Below are 17,941 nucleotides of genomic sequence, written 5' to 3' on the forward strand. Positions count from 1 at the left end.
AGCACACAAATGGAACCTTTCCTTCACTGGAGAGACACAGAAAAGTTTCATGTTGGACAGCTGCAGGGACAGCAAGGCCCTTCACCCACCGAATTTCCAATCTGTGGTCAAATTAACGCAGAATTGCTTTTTAAAATCAGGCTGGCATTAAGTTCTCACTGCTAAGAGTTTCTAAAAACTGATTCTGTGTGGCTGATGGATACTAATAGTATGTGAGAAAGGTTTTCTCCTTTACTTCTTTCCCAAATGCCAAGAGTAACTAGAACTATGAAACAATCTCTTCACTTCAATTTCCATGGGTAACCGAAGTGTGCAAATTTTGCCACCACATTTTAGAGGTATGCTAATATCCTTCAATCACTTTTTCTTGGAATTTAATTTTCACCACATCTGAGGAAAATTCTGTTATGCAATTACACACTTGTAGTAAAACAAACAAAAACACCCCAACAGACTTTTGATCTATGCAGAGAAATACAATTTATTTAAATAATCTCTGATCCGGGTCTTCTTGTACAAAAATAAATTCTTCAAGAGGGGTTTGATGATCTGTCGGCCAACAGCTTCTCTCGCATGTGTAAACTATAACAGTTCCAAATTCCACTGACAGATCTAAAAACAAAGCAACAGAGGTACATAAGGGTATGAAAAGTAATAATCAGGGGCTAGTGCTTACCACTAGACTTCAGTCTTTGCACAAATTAATTCAGTCTCCTCTGTAAACAGCATTTTCTAATGTTAAACATTTTAAAGGCAGCCAAATCAGAATTTTCAAAGGGATTTTTAAATGTCTGCAATCTTATCTCACAGCATTTATTATCTTTCAAGGCCTCCTTTAAGAGGCAATAAAGACAGATACTCCCATGGCCATGGAATTATCCCTACTGCAGTTAGTAAAGTTCACTAGTGAGCAACTCAAGCTGTAATTAGTCTCCATGTAGAAGAGTTGTCTCTTTGCTCACTGAAATGGAGACAGCAGATTCTCTGAACTGTGGTTAAGCACGTGTGGGTAGCTGGAAACAACCCAAACTGCAGTCCACTGCACTTTCCCAAAAAGGAGACTGCTGGAAACATTGATTCAGCCAAGGCAAGCACCTGAGTCACTCTGGAGCATGCTGACCAGTGTGGGCATCAGCTGGAACTCAAACACTCTGCTGCTCCCACAAGCACTGCAGGCTGGAATACCCTGCTCCAGGTTGGCTGGAGGACACGTGATGAATAAAGGCTGGCCACCCCAAGAGTATCTGAGAGAAGACAGGGAGGAGAAAATTATCATTTTTTAAATATCTAAATTTGATAGGAAATCTTACGTGTTGTAAACAGTGCTCAGGAGTTGCTGAAATCTGAACCTGCTTCAAGCAAAAACATGGTGGTGAGCCAGAAGCTTCAAAGCAGTCATGAACCAAAAAATAAAGACAGGGAGGGGCAAAGACTTGGTAGGTTAACACTTGGAAAATCTTAAGGAAAGAGGTGGATAAATGCTTTGAATGGACACCTCCAAAATATGCTGTACCAGAATCATTTCATTAAGCAAACTACACTTCCCTGAAAAATGGAATCCTAAACAGCAGCAATAAAATATAAAATTCAACAAGATTTAACACCAAATTGGTCTCAAAACCACTGCAGCTATGGCTCAGAAGTGATGGTCAATTTGTAAGAGCTATCAGAGCTTCACAGCTAGCAGGAAACAAAGACCAAGGATGGTTTCCACTGAATGCCAAGCAGGAGATGCTGTGCTCTGCAGGCAGGGGAAATGGGAGTCACTGACAGTGCCCAGGGAGGGCAAAGGGAGCCTGTGGAAAGACTGTGAGCAGGGACAGCCCAGGGAGCAGCAGAGCTGGTGTTTTAGAGGAATGGCAAATTCAAAGAGCACAATACTGCAAAGAGACAGACCCAGTGAAAAGCTGTCTGAAAATGCTACTTGCACTCTGCATTAGAAAATCTGTATAATCTTTGACAATGAATGAAAGTTTCTCATGTTTCATTTCTGTCTAAGCAGCCACTCAGACTTTTAGCTCCTCATCAAAAAGGGCCCAGTTAGTTCCACCTGGTACTGGAAAGCTGGTGAACAAAAGCCCTGTCACTACACTGAGACAGCCCGACCAGACAGGCAGCCCTGGACTCCCTGTAACAGCTGGTGTGATCCATGAAAAGCTGTATTTTCTGGTACTATGAATGATTTATGATTTACTCTTCACTATATCCCATCCAGAATTAACTCCTCTCTCAGGAAGAGCAGCTACTCTGAGGTTACACCTGCTTCTGCTCTAGGAAAAACAGCAGATGTACAAGACCTGAAGAGTGCTGGGTGCTGAGGGGAGTCCACAATGAGCTGCAGCTCCGGGGCTTTAAAACAAGAAATTCCCTGCAGGACAGACATTAGAAATTCCAAACAGATAACAAAATTTCAGAGGAGCAGATAGCCTTGGAAATTTATCACAACAGCACAGCACTGTGTTACACTTCCACCCCAATACTGCCTCATGGAAACCTCTGTGCCTGGACTTCAGTGAGGCTCCAAAGACACTCGGTCTCTCCTCATCAGGTCTGATGCCTAAAGCCTCCCACAGCCAGAGCCATGGTCCCTGATCCTGCTGGGCTTTTCATCTACCTAAACTTTGTATGAAGAAAGCCCAACCAGGGACTGAAGGCTGATGAGAAACATGGCAACAGCCTCCACGGCGGCTTTTTTATAATTAAGGAATTAAAACATACACATATTTCCAAATAGAAAATTTATTTTGATGTACCAACCATCCATGCCAATGATTTGTATCTCCTTGTTACAACCAGATTATCAACGTACCTTAAAATCTGTTCAGGACATAGAGATATTCTTTTCATGAATTTATGGAATGTGTGGTCCCAGTTTTTAACTTCACTCTTCTCATATTTTTCATTACCATCTTCACCTGCAAAACTGTATGAAAACAAGAAACAAACTGTCCAGTAAGGTTTTCAATATGACATGTTTTAAATAGGAAATGGTTACTATAAATTCAAAATATACAAAATACACTGAAAAAGATATACCTATTAAGAGAAAATTTCTCTTAGAGGTCGCAAGTGAACATTTTGCTTCTAGTTCTTTGGTTTCTGATGACTTACAATTACTAACAGTGTTTTCAACTTCCACACGGGACTCAAATCCACCAGATATCTGCTGTATTCCATCAAAACCCCCTTCCTCTAATAACTTCTCAAACATTTTTGTGCTTCTTAAATTATGATGTTGTTATTTTCAATTTTGAATCAAGCATAATTAAAGTTCTACAGTTTTGTAGTGGTCAACAAAAATCAACAGGACCCGCACTGCTGAAACGTCTTCTATGCAGATTCTGCAGCTGACAGCAGCTTTAGCTACAAACAAATCCAATGCTGTCCCCAGTCCAGGCAGAAGACGCCAAAAGTCCTCACTGTAACCCCTTAGTTAAATATTTTACTAAGAAAATATTTACAGGAACCATGCTCAACAAGTGTTTTTCAGGCAAACTTTACTAAACCTTCAGGTGTCTTTCCATCACCCATCTCTCTAGCTAAAATCCCCCAAAAAATAAACTCCTAAAAATGCAACTGAAATGGAAGGAAATCTTTAGGCCTGTAAAGGAAAAAGCATGGAATGTCACGATCTAAAGTCCTGCCATGTGGCACAGATCTTGTTTCAGGGATTAACCACCCACTGCACCTCCTGGAGCCCATGAACACTGCTCAGTCCCTGAGAAACAGCTGAGCTAAAAGCACCTTGGAGTAACTGCAGCTTTGGCAGCACTGGGTGCACTGCACAGCACCCCAGTGGTTCCTAAAGGAGCTTCCAGACAATTGTCACCAGTCAGGTTTAGTGAGAGTGCCATTGAGATTCTCAGCTGGCATACAGGAAAGCACACAATTCCTTCAGTTTCACCATGAACTGCAGACCTGTTCTCACCTTTCTGACATCATCTGCTCCAAATCAAGGCACTCTCTCTGCTGATACTCCTTCAGTAGCTTATCTGCATGATCCATATCAAGGAAACCCATGTAATCTTCCTCATCCACAACATTGATGTAGAAGGGCTGGAACACAGGAGCTGAAGCAGCCATTGCCATCACCATGTCCTCACTGGCTGCAGGAGGTGTGTCCTGGGCACCTGGGCCATGGGCAGGGTCAGACAGGTGGAGCTGCTGGAGCTGGGATGCACACTCCACCTCGCTGCTCACAGCTTCCTTTAGGCCAAGCAGCTCCTGGGAGGCACATGCAGGAGCCTCTGCTCCATCACAGGCTCCCCAGTCATCTGCATCCTCACACCAATCCTTTGCAGCAAAGGTCGATTCTTGTTTCTGAGAATAAAAAAAAAGGGGGAAGAAAACACTGCCAAGGTCTGCCACCCTGATGCACTTCAAATTCAGCTTCTCACAGATGGAGAACTGAGACCTTAACCTAATGCTCAGTGCTATTGCACCTTCTCTCCTCACCATGGTACTTCCCAACACACCACGTTTACGCCCCACACCAGCAGTTATGGCAAAACCACCTCACACTTGAGAATCTGAGCAAGAATTCATCAGCCTCTGAGTGGCCCTGGTGCTCCTGCTGCCATGCCCTGGCTGTGGTACAGCCCCTGCCAGCTGAGGGGCAGCTCCTGCTGAAGCAGCTCCTGCACCCAACAGGAATTCTGCACCCAAAGGGCAGAACACAGAAGGAAATAACAATAACACCACCATCATTTTACCAGAGTAAAAGCCCATTTACCACAGGCCAAGATTCCACATTGCAAATACACCACCTGAATAAACCCTCCCTGCCCACCTCCACTAGTTTGGTGCTACCCTACTCTTCCAACCTGCTTTAGCCAATATGCAGTTTTTCCTCCCAAGCATATTAATAATTATTGAGTCACATTAATTCAAAACCTCATGTTAAATTTAAAGAGGTCAATTTAAAAGAGAATACAAAGAAAACAGGTTAAAAATCCAAACCTAAACAGTATAGCCCAATCCACTTGAAGTGGGAAAATAAAGTTTAGACAGCTGAACTAACTAGAGTATAAAGTATCACTTTTGGCCATACAGCTGGACTGCAATGTCCCCTTTAAAACCAGCCTGGCATAGATCATAAACAGTAGCTTAAACACTCTAACTAGTAAACAGTGTAGTGCAGTGACAAAAACTCCGTGCCCACGACTTCCCCACACAAGCCAGGACGTGGCTGGAAACCATCACAGCTTCGGGAGGAAGGTCCCGGTTATTGAAACAAGGCGATGCAGGGTGTGCAGAGCGTCCCCCCGGGCAGGCAGGGCTGAGCAGTACCTGTGTGACGCTGAGAGCTCGGCTTTGCTTATCCTGGACCTGCGAATACTGGGAGCGCAGCACCTTCCAGCTTCCATGTGCCGGGCAGAGAGAAACACAGGGTGAGGGGGACAACTGACCAGCGGCAGAAACAACAACCACAGTAACAGCAATAATACCAGCAATAATACCGGCAATAATAAGGACAGCGCCGATAAGCGGCCGGCGCTCACCTGCGGGCGGCTCCCCAGCAGCGCGGCGCGGCGCAGGCGAACACGTGGAGCGCGCGGTGCGCGGGGCCGCGCTCCAGCGGGCAGTACACCTGCACCAGCAGCAGCAGCGCGCGCCCGCACCGCGCGCACCGCGGCGGGCCCGCCCGCACGGCCGGTACCCAGTCCTGCAACACCGACACCTCCGCTCAGGCCCGGCCGGGGCGGCCGCGCCCCCCGCGCCCTGGCCGGGCCCCGCCGGCCCAGCCCAGCCCAGCCCCACCCCGGCCCTACCGCGGTGCCGCCCAGCTTGTTGGTGGCCCACGCCGGGAGCGGCCCGGCCGGGCCCGGCCCCGCTATGGCGGCGTCGCGCAGCCCCAGCAGCACGGGCGGCCCGCCCGCCATGGCCCCGCCGCCGTGCGCGTGCCCGCCCGACCCGCCGTGCGCGCGCCCGCGGGCCGGGCGTTCCCCTCACGGCAGCTCCGGCCGGGGGACGCGGGGCAGGCCCCGGACCGGCCCTTCCCTGCCCTGGGGACGCGGGGCCGGCCCCGGACCGGCCCTTCCCTGCCCGGGGGACGCGGGGCCGGCCTCGGACCGGCCCTTCCCTGCCGGAGTCCCAGCACCGATACAGCCACACTGCTGCGCTGAAAGGCACTGGGTGGCAAATCCACGAAGCGAGCGGCACGACGGGCCAAACTTTCCACTCTTCACAGCTTTTAGCAAACAAAGACATTAATGTGCATTGGTTACGAGGTACGTAGTTCCCCAATTAATTAGTATTCTCCCTTTTATTGGTTAATAAGTGTTTCACTTCTTCTGCTGATAACTGCCACGCTCTCCCTTTCTCCGCCTTTGGCTCGCTGTTCTCCTGTGGGCCACTCCAGGAGTTGGAGATCCTGACCTGCCCCTGCAAAACTGCCACAACACGGCTTCCACCACAGCTTTTTCCATGGAATCAGTCTTAGCCTAAAGCACTCTTTACTGCCTAGGGTTAGGCTTTTGAAACCACAAAGCCCGGAGCTCCAGGCACACTGCAGCTGCAAAAAGCATCCCAAGGGGAACAGAAAACTGCCACAACATGGCTTCCACCATGGCTGTTCCTTGGAACAAACCTTAGCCGAAATTCCCCTTTACCCGCTCGGAGCTGATTCCACACAGTTACTGAGTGGCCTTGCTTTGTTCCTTGTCCTTGTGGCTGCTTAATTCTGCATTTCTCGTCTATCAGTGGAAATCCTTCTCCTGATCTCTGTTAACCTCCTGCGGGGCTGAGATCATTGGAGCATGTCCAGCCCCAAACATTAAAAAGACAATTCTGCTGACCAGGAATTTGTGTTTCTAACAGCTGCACATCACTTAGAGCTTGTTGGCTGCTCTCTTTCACAGATTAAATCTCCCTCCTTGTTGATCAGGTTTGAAAGTTACAAATTATCAAACTGCAAAGAACATCCTATCTTAACAAAAATTTGTATATTTCACACTCAGCAACAAGATGATCTGAGAAGCAGGACTGGCACAGAACAAACATGCTGACCACCTGGGAAAGGCAATTATAGTAATTATGGATATATAAAAAACTTAGAAAAAAAAAAGATTAAGGCTTTTCTTGACAGAATGTGAAAAACAGAACAGCAGCAGTTCTGTAATTCTTGCTGAATAGTATCAGTAAATTTCTTCAACTAATGAGAATTTCTTCAACTATTGGTGCAGCTGGGAATCGGAACCAAGTGACCATGAATACTAAAGCTATGACATAAAATGAGGCTTGGGACATAAGGTAAGGATCTGCTGCTAAACTGTGGCCTATTCACTGTGGCCATGGTGTTATTCCTTTCCCAGCTGTTTGACAGTGTGTACCAGTCATTATATTTGGGGTTTAAAATCCACAGATGGACAGAACACTTCCTCTCACACAGCCAGAAACTTCTTTGTAATCATGTGTGCCTAATGTGTGCCTCCCTTCTACCCAGGAGTTGTACTGATGGCTCTGCACTCCCAAAGACACAGGATTCCTTCTGTCTTGTTAGCATAATGATTTTTGTGAATGTGCAGGGATAGACACATTGATTCAACAAACACATCACTAATGGACGTAAAGGCTGTGTCAGAGCAAAACAAGGGCAGGGGTAAGAAATGTGTGACACAACTGGCAGCATGGTTGCTGCAATTACCTGTTACTGATTGCCACAACTGGAGTTTTTCACAAGTTATGGAAAATGCAGAAAAGTGGGTGGCCAGGTAGTGCAGATAACACTGCTTGAGATCCACAGGTGTGCAAAAGCAAGTGAAGCCAGGGGTGAGGAGGAAGAAGAAGACACCTACAAAGGGTCACCAGCTGCAGCAGGAGCTTGGGCTGTCCCTGTGAGAGCCCCCAGGTGCTGTGGGATGTGGGAGCTGGGCACCAGTGCAAGGGGGAGTTGGAGTAGGGCTGTTTGTTTGTTTGTGGCCATCAGGAGAACTCTCCTGGCTTCCTGGATTCCCACATTGTCCCTTTGTGTCCTGCTTGCCATGTAAGTTGGCAAAAAAGCCACTTCCCTCCCGCTGTGCCCTGAGCCCTTCCCCAGCTGGGGGAGGCTGGGGGTGCACACTCTGCATGTCAGCAGATCTTCTCTCTGGTGCTGCTGAGCCAACAACGTGCAGGGAGCACCACCAGCCTTTGCTGTCCCCTCTGCCTCTCTGGGCGTCTGTCCTGCCAGCACTGCGTCCTCCTGCAGCCCCTGCACCGGGCATTTGCCAGGAAGGGGTGAAGGGCACACAGTCACAGCCCAGAAGAGGCTGTGGAAGAGCCTTAAGCCTCAGGTCCTGCACAGACACCTGCAAAGGTTCATACCTGAAACCATTTGGGTGGAAGAAAGAACCTGGGCACGTTTCTGGCTTCTTGCGTGTGCCTTGGCCTCTCGGAATGAGCCTCCATCAGTTAAGTGAAAGAAAAGGAAGCTCCAAAAAAATCAAAGCACCATTTATTTAGAACAATTCACAAAGCAATAGAACAGGTAGAGATTTTCTGTCCTCTTTTGTGAGATGTCAAGCTCACCTCACAGACTTAGTTTGATGGATGCTCTGCTGCCTACAAGCTATTTCCAGTTCAAGAAAGCAGAAAGAGTCTCTAGGAAGGACAACTGACCATGCCCTTCTGAAAGAAGAAGGGAATAAGCATATAAAATCGTCTGACAAATATGGTATATTCTGTATTGATCATGTCCTATAGATTTCAGTTCATGTTCCCATTCCCACCTCAGTATTCACTTTTGATATGCACTGAGTAGGTATCATGGTCTGTCTGGAGCTGGACAGATTGTGGGGTTTTTTTCCTGGTTGCTTCATTAAATAGTGATTTTCAGTCTGACAAACATTCTGAATGCCCCTTGTTTCTCTCCCTTCACTGTGATTAGGACAGCAGATTACACAACAGTGAGTTAGAAGGTGATTATTACTCTGCATGCTGACAAACTCATTTTCTTTGACGTTCCTTTGGGTTTTAAAAGCAAACTGCCCTCCACAGATCTTATAAATCTGTGTGTTTTCTCTTTCCAGTCTGACTTTGTTTCATGAGCTGTGCCCAAAACTCCACTCTGTGTTCTTTCAGTTTCTCTGCTGCCTTTTGCTCCAGGTCTATTCCCAGGTATTTTTCCTCCAGGTCATACTGAGGCCAATGGACCAAGCCCTCTCCATTGGGATTTCTGGAAATAACAGAAGGAAAAGTTAGCTCTCCATTTGCCAATCCATTGCTGTCAGACTGCTCAGGTTCAGAGCATTTCAGAAAACTAAGAGGTGAGCCCAGCTGATGTGATTCTGGTACCTGAATAAATGGACAGTATTTTATGAAAATGGTCATCAGTGGAACAGCAGAACTGTAAAAGTTGCCATTCCTTTTAGATCTAAAACTCCATTGCTGATGGAGTAACTGCCCTTAGACGTTTTTCTTCCTCATTTTTGCTGGTTTTTTAGAAATGACCATTAAGAAGAGAAATTGCTTCAATATTTCTCCTAAATTCTGTCAAATTTCAGGAAGCACCACATAAGTACTGCTTCAGGCAGGTAAGTATGGTCTGGGTAGCACAGACTGAACTTGAGCTGTAATTAGCACTGTGATTCTCACCCATTTTTAGCAAAGTTGGTCCAGTATCTCATCACAGTTCTGCTAAGTTCATTTTCTGCTTTTGTAGCACCTCCTGCAAAGGGAGAGATGAAAGGGCCACATTAGAAAATAACTAATGAGTATCAGCTGTATCATTGCAACACTTCTCCTGGTTGCCCTGAGGTGTTGGAGGTTTTTCTAGCAGAGACCTGCAGATGAATGATGTAATGCAAAGTATCTGCTACTGAAGACAGAAGATGGTTATGCTCATAATGATGCTTATGATATATATGGTATGCTAATAATAAGTATAGTGTTTATAATACATATAAGAGAGAACTTCTATTCTAAAGACCTGTGGTAATTGAAGTGAGAAGTAATGAGGGTCTAAAAGGAAGATGGAGGAAATATGGGTACATCACCAGCTAAGAATGGCTTTCCAAAGACAAAGGCAATTTCAGCTCCATGATCTGCTTTTACAAACTCTGGTACCAAACCTTCCACGGAACTCGGCCGATGTTGGAATTCATAAAAGTAGACTGGGTTGCCAGCATCTAGAGGATACAGAAAAGTGCTGGTTTGAGAGCTGAAAATACTGCTCCAGACATGATAAACTTTCATGAAACACTGTTTTGGTTAAATAAAACCACTACCAGTTTTCTGGATAGTGAAAAGTGCAGCACACTGTCCACACCACCCCCAGACAGAATTGTACAGCTGTTCTGAAGCTGCTGGGTACCTCTGTGGGATCTGGCCACTTCCACAGATGAGGTGACAAAGTAGACATCTCCCAATGCATCCAGGAGGCCATCTCGCACCTGGGCAGGGCTTTCTGCATCCCCCATGTACTCCTTGTACACTCTGTCAACAACTTCAGATGTAAGGCCCTGAAACAGCAATGAAAAGTATTATAATGATGATGAATACTGTAAGGAGCAACAGCAGTGGGTGAGTGTGGCCTCTGCACATCCCTGGCTAATCCTCACCAAGAGCTTTCAGAGAAAATCCCCAGCTGTGTCAGAGTGTGGCTCAGAGCTCAGAGTGGAGTTACACAGCTGTGCGTACAGGTGATCTTGGGGACAAGAGGGATGCAAGATCAAAGGATCAACCACCTTTAGATAAGCAGCAGTCAGTGATGCTGACTCTTGTCTCTTCTGTGCAAACACCTTCACAAGAGCACAGAAATCCTGCTGCATTTCATCAAATCCATTGATTGTTGTCGATGACCATATCTCTGCTTTTCAGAACAAGCCTGGGCTCTACATTTCCAAGTTCATGGTGAATCTTTGTGTCATTGATTGATCCTTGCAAGTACTGGCCCTGCTTCTAGGGTCCTTAATTCTTACCTCATAATCTGTACTTTTCTATGGAGTAGCTTCAGGAGAGCACAAAGGCACCACAAAGCCAAGAGATTTGTAAATTACAGGGAAGCAAAACCTTGAGAAACCTGAAGGAATGTGTCAGTGCACCCCAAACATCTCGGGCTTTCCTTTCCAGTGCCCAGCTACTGCTTTAGGAGGTTGTGTCCCATAGGTCTCCTGCCAGACCTGCTGCTACTCTGCATGTCTTGCATGACCTGGGGGTATCTACAATGTCCAAGCGACCTTGTTTATGTACCTGCATCACTCCTGCATTCCCACAGAACTCCTTATGAAGAAGAGGGGCATTTAGGCTGGGAATGCAGAGAGTATTTCCAGTGACTGGAGGTAACAGGAGTGCAGCACCTGTGTGCCTGTTTCTGCCCCAATTCAGGGAGCTCTCCAGCACAATGGCATTTCCCTGGGAAATGTGTCCCTCCAGGGGTAAAACCAGGCAGACCAGCCAAGCAGCAGCACTGGGTTATTCTGAAACTGGTCTCTTACCTTAATGATTAGTGCTAAGTTGCTCTGTAAAATTTGACGTGCAACATCTTTATCCAGACCATCCACAAAAGGAGGATATTTCATCATCTGTGTGAAACAGATAATTATACTTACTAAAACAGCCTCTATTTACAAAATGATGCTTAAATATCAGCATTTTAACATCTCTTACCATAGGAAGTACATATCCATATTCACAGTTATTTACTCCTATGATGTATGGGACAGCATTGATTGATTTTTCAGAGAGTAATTCCATGGGACTCTTTGGAAAAAATACACCATCTACACATGCACTGATGAAAAAGATATCCTGAACAGAAAGGGAAAAAAGAAAGCTTCTTTAGTGCATTCGTTTTACTTCCTAAAAATGTTCAGATTTTAACTGCACTTCCGAAGTGAAACCAAATGAAAATATAAAACGTAATGGTAACCAAGCCATCTTAACATTTTCTCTGACAGCTCTTCTGCACTAGGCAGGAGATTCTGTGAAGATTAACATTATATTTCTAATGTTTGTGAAGCAGAAGTCATTATATTGAATTTATATCTCTCCTTAGTTAATTATGGCCATGGATGTATGGAACAGTGGGGAAAAACCACATCTGTACTGAAGTTTCAAAGGTGCATAAGCAATGTGATAAGAACTTTTAAGTAGGACAGAATAGATGGTTTGATTTTCAGCTTCTCCAGAATCATCTGTGCCATTTTTTTTTCCTTGCCCTGGTTGAGCATGACAGCAAGCCACAGGTAGCTCCAAGTGCAATGCAGAATGAAGGGCAGGAACCTGTTTGCAATTTTCAGGTGAGGAGTCATTGCAGATCTGCAGTGCTGTCATGTCCTGAAAAAGTCAAGAATGTCAGATTTTACATCCACTTCAGGTTCTCCTAATTTTACATCCCACAAAGAGTATTTTTTCGGATGAAAAAGTCTGAGGTGTCATTTAATTGCAAGAAGAATTATTTCACCTACCATTTTCAGTGTTATCTGTAGTAGTTCTGCTTCAGTTTTTCCTCTCAAGCATTCAACCATTGCAGCTGAACTGGATTTTTCACAGCCAGAGACAGCAGCAATTTTCTGCAAGCAGTGAGAACAAACAGTTTTGGACACATTTCCTCTGTCTGGCTCTATGAGACACCGAGTGCGGCAGGAGCAGCCAAAGCTCCTGCACAAAGGATGCTGGAGCCTGGCTTGTCCCAGCTCCTGAGGGAGGGCACTGGAAGCCCTCACAATCCTTCACACCACGGGCTGGGCAGGAGGGGAAAACCTCTGCCTCCAGGTTTTCTTGATACAGAAATATTCTGAGACAATGCTGGTAAATAACAGGCTGGGCTGAGAAGGCTGGGTGACATAAAGGAGTTAGAGAATAAACCATCTGCATGGCAACAGAGAGCACATTCTACCACTCTTGGTGATGCTGTTTTGGCTGGAGCAAGAGCTGCCATTAGAGACAGCTGTCTCTTTGATGTCCCAGCTTCCAGGTTCTGGAAATTGTTCCTTGCAGTTGAAGTGAAAAGAAAGGGCTGGAAGCCTGTAGTTCTCAAATTTAAAAAAAGCTGAATAAAGTCTTGTTTATTTGCACACTACAGGCATCAAACAGGAGGGGAAGAGAAGAGTATTCAGAGTCTGATACTGTTTTCCAGCCAAAAAGTATGAGTTCAATTTTTTTGAAGACCCTACATGTTACAATATTCCTTGACAATTCATTTTTAACTCATTGGGGGTATATCTGGGTGTTTGAAAAGCAACACATCATTAAACATGTACTATGTGCACACAGAAATACTGCCTTTAATGACTGCTTTGATTCACAAGAAATGTGAATTCACATGATTCAATATTTTGGACTGAACAGTTTAAGATATGCACAACTATCTGGAAAAAAGGAATTAAAATTACCACAAGTACCCACCTGTGCTTCCTCGTTAGGCTGGTCAGTGAACAAGCCCAGGGCTGCAGTGCCACTCTCTGAAATGGCCTTGTGGAACAAGCCCTTGGCCAGGGGAGATAAGACCTGTGAGAAAGCAAGGACAAGCATGACAAGCAGTGTGTTCTCCCCTGGGATTTTGGGTTTCAGTATCAGCAGTGGCCATTGGGGGCATTTTGAAAGCCCATGTGCTAAGAGTGTCCCTGTGCAGCCTCTGGCCACAGCCCAGCTGTGCAAAGTGCTTTGGCAGCGCTGGCAGGGATGGGGAGCTCAGGGCCTTTCCCTCCCCTGCCCTTTGCTCCCAGGGCCTCCCAGCAGCACCCTGCAGGGCAGGTACAGATGGGATGTGCCCAAGGCAGGCTGGCTCTGCTGCAGAAGGGCAGGAAAGAGCTTTTGGCCACGGGAAGCAGGGATGTGCATGCCAGGTACAAGGAAGCCTGGCTGGGCTGTGTGAGCTGTACCAAAGTGGGAGCGACTGGAGAAGGAGAGAGTCACGGCCAATGTGCTCTGTGTTGGAGTAAAGATTTTACACAATCACAGGGTCACAAACTGCAGGGCTGCACCAGCTGCCAGAACTATTCACCTCAATCACTTGGCACATGTGGCTGTCAAAGCAAACAGAAATTGGGCAAGAGTGCACAACTCCTCCTAAAGGACTTTTCTCATTAAATTAGACTTTGAGGGGTTTTTGACATTGAAAAAAACATCCAAAACTAATGAGAGTTTAATTCAACAGATGAGTAATAACATTCTGTTACTTAACCACAACATTTGAGTATGAAAATGACAAATTATTATCATTAAAAATCTGTGTTGTTCTGCTTTGTTGTGTTATCAAAGACCCAGGTGATGTGTCACTGTAACCCTGTCCCTTTCCTCTTGCTGACTTCCCATGCAGATACTGAAAATGGATGGAGGGGTTTTCCCCCAAGTAATTACAATTCGTGATTACTGGGAACTTACAAGAGCAGAAACACTGATTCCTCCTGCAGATTCTCCAAAGATAGTGACAGATCCTGGATCTCCTCCAAAATGCATGATATTTTCCTGAATCCAGCGAAGAGCCGCCACTTGGTCTAAATATCCCCAGTTACCTCGGGCATGCTCATCACCAGTGCTGCAGGGACAGAACAGATTTGTTCAAGTGCTCAATGCAAGCCAAGAGGCAGAGGAAAACACAGTCTGTGGTGTGAGAAATCATCTGCCATTCTCTACACAGAACTTCCCTCCAAGACTGACAAATGGATGGCTCGGGCACCCCTGACATTGGAGCAGCAGCCCCACAAGAACAGACCTGGAAGCTGCCTTGGCACTGGAAATCATCCCCAGTGCTGCAGGTGCAGTTCAGAAATGTTTCTTTGCATAAGCAAGTCTTCTGCACTTCTCTTTACAAAGGCTTTGCACACATCCTTTTGGAAATCACTTGGGAAAAACTGACATCAACCAACTTACCTAAAATATCCAGCAATACCGAGTCTGTACTGAATTGTTACAACCACCACGTTGTCAAATGCTGCAAATACTGAGCCATCATATGATGAAGCTGCTCCAAAAACTAATCCACCTCCATGGATCCATACTAGGACCTGGAAAAAGAAATAGAGGATCAACCCAGCTCAGGTAAGAGCCCCCAGTGAGAAAAATATAGCCCATGATACAACATTTTGTGCTATTTCACTCCTATTCTTTCAGAATACATTTCACAAATTGCAGAAACCATTCAAATCTGAGGCCTGCAGGGCTACAAAATGGCACTGCTTTTGTTAAATGTTTACACTGTGTCAGTGCCCTGTGACTTTGGAATGATCCTTTGGATTAAATCAAGCACTGCTTAGCTAAATGGCAATACAATTTTACTTGTAAAATAGGATTTTGTGCCTCTTTAATTCCAGCTAATATTTGCTGGGACAAAGCATGTAAGTTGTTCATCACTACAAAAGTGCCCCTGCATGTCTGCTCATGGCAGAGGTTGAAGTTTTCCTGTCAGATAATTTTGCTGAAGGTGTTATAAGGATTTTGCTTACAGGCAGCTTCTGCTTTTCTCCGGTAGAAACAGGTGTGTAGACATTTAGGTACAAGCAATCCTCAGACACTTGCAGAGCAACTTTCTCTTTTCTGTTGGTAATCAAGTCTGAAAAATTCTGTCCTTGTACTGGGTCCTGTAGACACCTGAATAAATGCAAAAGTAACAGGCAAGAGAATTCACTAAATCCTGAAAGCTGTGAAGCTTTTTTGTACTTCCACAACAAAGTGCCAAGCAGAAACTGATCTGCAGCACACTTTTAGATTGGCATGTGAAATACATATGCAAATCTAAATGAATTATTTGAAGTTTCCAATAGCTTTTTACTTTGCAATGGAAGGTATTAGTCTTGAGATGCTAAATAACGGAAGTAGGACAACTCAAGGGAGTGAGACATTTACAAGGTAGACTGGAATTGCTGTGCATTTCCTATGTGCCCTTTTAAGCACTTGACTCAGCAGTTTCCCCCTAACGTTGTGTTCCAACATTTCCTCAGCTCCTTTCTGTCCCTGCTCCAAGAGTTTCCAGTGATTGGTAAGGGCTGGCCAAGTGCTCCTGAGGCAGAGCATTGTCTGTAAGTGCTGCTCCATCTCAGCTCTCTCTGATGCCTGTCAGAGAGCAGCTGCTGGCACAGAGAGCAGCTCCCAGAGTGTCTTTAGAAATGCATCCACTGGGACAGCTGCAGGTGCAACGAGGGGGGACCAAGGAATTTGTCTTCATGGATGGCCCTGTGAGCACATCAGAGTCCTGGAAGTGCCCAGAGTTTAACATCATGACAGGGTCAGTGGTTTGGTCATGGCCTTACATTGGTGGATAGGAAGTGGCATCTCTGACACCTTCCCATGGCTCAGGTGGCTGGGGTTCAGAAAACCTCAGTGATCCAACAGGAGGCTTAGCAAAAGGAAGTCCCAAAAAGACATTTACAGTCCTCTCAGCTGTGTCCACGTGGAATTGGTACCCTCGCACTCTCCCGTATTTGGTCTCTGCTTCTGGTTGTTCTGTGGGACAGCAGCACAGAATCACATCACTGCTCTGGTTGTAAGTAATTGCTAGATTTGCTACTTAAATGTACACCTTTTGTGCTCTTAGCCAAGTAGTTTTTGTACATAAAGCTTCCACAAACTCTCATCAGCTTTAATAGTACACTGTCTTAATGTGCTATTACATTTTACTCTTTTATTTTACTAATTTGATTACTAGTGTTTACTCAATTAAATTTTACTAGCGTTTAGTCAATTAGATTTTAATTGTATTTTTAAAATTTAATTTTCAATGTATTTACACACATTCACTTTTATCTTTATTAAATCATTAGAGCTGACATATCTCAGCCTTCATATTGATTGGCCTGTATGTCCATCTCCGTCAGGTATATAATTTGCCCTGTCTTACATGCATTGGGGGTTGCATAGAGATCTTAATATTTCTTTGTTTATCCTGGGTTGTTAGATAAAAACCCATGTTAAGATCTGTGTGTAAGGTCTAACATCAAATAGATATCTGGTACTCTGGCTACTCAGCCTCAGCAGGCAAGATTTTGGGACAGGGATTTTGCAAAGAAGACAAGTAAAACAAATGAGTGAAAGCAGATTAAAAACTGTAATGAAATTTTTACTACTGCAGCTCAGTTTGTGTGCCCTGCTCAGCCCGGGGTCTGTACCCATCTCTGCTCAATGTTTATACCTGGCTCAGCCCAGGGATTGTGTCCAGATCAGCTCAGGCTTTGTGCCCATCCCTGCCCAGGGTTTGAGCCCATCCCTGCCCATGGTTTGTGCCCATCCCTGCCCAGGGTTTGAGCCCATCACAGCCCAGGGTTGTGCCCATCCCTGCCCAGGGTTTGTGCCCATCCCTGCCCAGGGTTTGTGCCAATCCCAGACAAGGGTTTGTGCCCATCCCTGTCCAGGGTTTTGCCCATCCCAGCCCAGGCTTTGTGCCCATCCCAGCCCAGGCTTTGTGCCCGGCTCTCGGCTGGCCCCGGAGGCAGCTGCAGGTGCCCTCTGTCCTGCAGCTGCTCGGGCCGTATCCCCGGTGTTTACCTGTGGCCACCAGCGCCGCGGCCCCGAGGCAGAGGATCCAGGCCAGCCGCGCCGTGTCCCTCGCAGCTGCCATGGTGCCACTGGCCCCCAGCCCGCGGGCCGGGCCTTTATAGGCTGGGCCCGGGCCGCCTTACGCAAGGCAAACCCGGCTGAGGCGAGGCAGCGCTCGGGCTGCGAGCCAGGCCGGCACTGCCGGGCCCGGCCCGGGAGCGGGGAGCCCTCCTGCCCGCGGGGCTCCTGCTGCCTCCCCAGCGCTCCTTTGCCACGGCAGTGCCGCAATCCCGGGCACCGCGGCCTCCAAGCGCTTTGCAAATGGCCCGGCATTGCCGGGAGCGCTGTCCTGCTGCTGCAGCACCTCCGGCTGCGGCCCCGGGGGAGGCTTTGCTCAGCCTGCCCCGCACACACCTGCGGGGCACCTCGGCTCTGCTCGCTCCCATTCACTGCCTTTGGGACTGAGATCTGCGGGTGGGAAACACAGCCTAGCCAGGACCAAACCAGAGCCCTGCAGGTGTACTTTCACCAAAGTAAAAGTGGAGTTATT

The 17,941-nt window shown here is 46.4% G+C and overlaps 2 protein-coding genes across 2 annotated transcripts; both read right to left on the reverse strand.

Annotated features, from left to right (window-relative positions):
* Positions 1 to 473: 473 nt before the first annotated feature.
* PDCD2L (programmed cell death 2 like) lies at positions 474 to 5,882 on the reverse strand. The gene is made up of 7 exons (XM_054269323.1): positions 5,772 to 5,882; positions 5,502 to 5,665; positions 5,290 to 5,359; positions 3,929 to 4,320; positions 2,810 to 2,923; positions 1,096 to 1,244; positions 474 to 612 (listed from the first exon to the last, which is right to left on the reverse strand). Exons 1-7 carry the CDS (start codon positions 5,880 to 5,882, stop codon positions 482 to 484), a joined length of 1,131 nt encoding a protein of 376 aa, XP_054125298.1. The 3' UTR covers positions 474 to 481.
* Positions 5,883 to 8,972: 3,090 nt separating this feature from the next.
* Positions 8,973 to 17,487, reverse strand: LOC128950995 (fatty acyl-CoA hydrolase precursor, medium chain-like). The gene is made up of 14 exons (XM_054296121.1): positions 17,401 to 17,487; positions 16,170 to 16,362; positions 15,366 to 15,510; positions 14,794 to 14,927; positions 14,305 to 14,458; positions 13,327 to 13,428; positions 12,387 to 12,491; positions 12,202 to 12,255; positions 11,587 to 11,727; positions 11,415 to 11,501; positions 10,292 to 10,439; positions 9,975 to 10,106; positions 9,574 to 9,646; positions 8,973 to 9,154 (listed from the first exon to the last, which is right to left on the reverse strand). The coding sequence occupies exons 1-14, from the start codon at positions 17,471 to 17,473 to the stop codon at positions 8,980 to 8,982; spliced, it is 1,716 nt and encodes a 571-aa protein (XP_054152096.1). The 5' UTR covers positions 17,474 to 17,487; the 3' UTR covers positions 8,973 to 8,979.
* Between the last annotated feature and the right edge of the window lie 454 nt (positions 17,488 to 17,941).

Source organism: Melozone crissalis, unplaced genomic scaffold (genome assembly GCF_028551555.1).
Source record: "Melozone crissalis strain CALT ecotype California unplaced genomic scaffold, PUWL_Pcris_2 ptg000007l_1, whole genome shotgun sequence".
Lineage (NCBI taxonomy): Eukaryota > Metazoa > Chordata > Aves > Passeriformes > Passerellidae > Melozone > Melozone crissalis.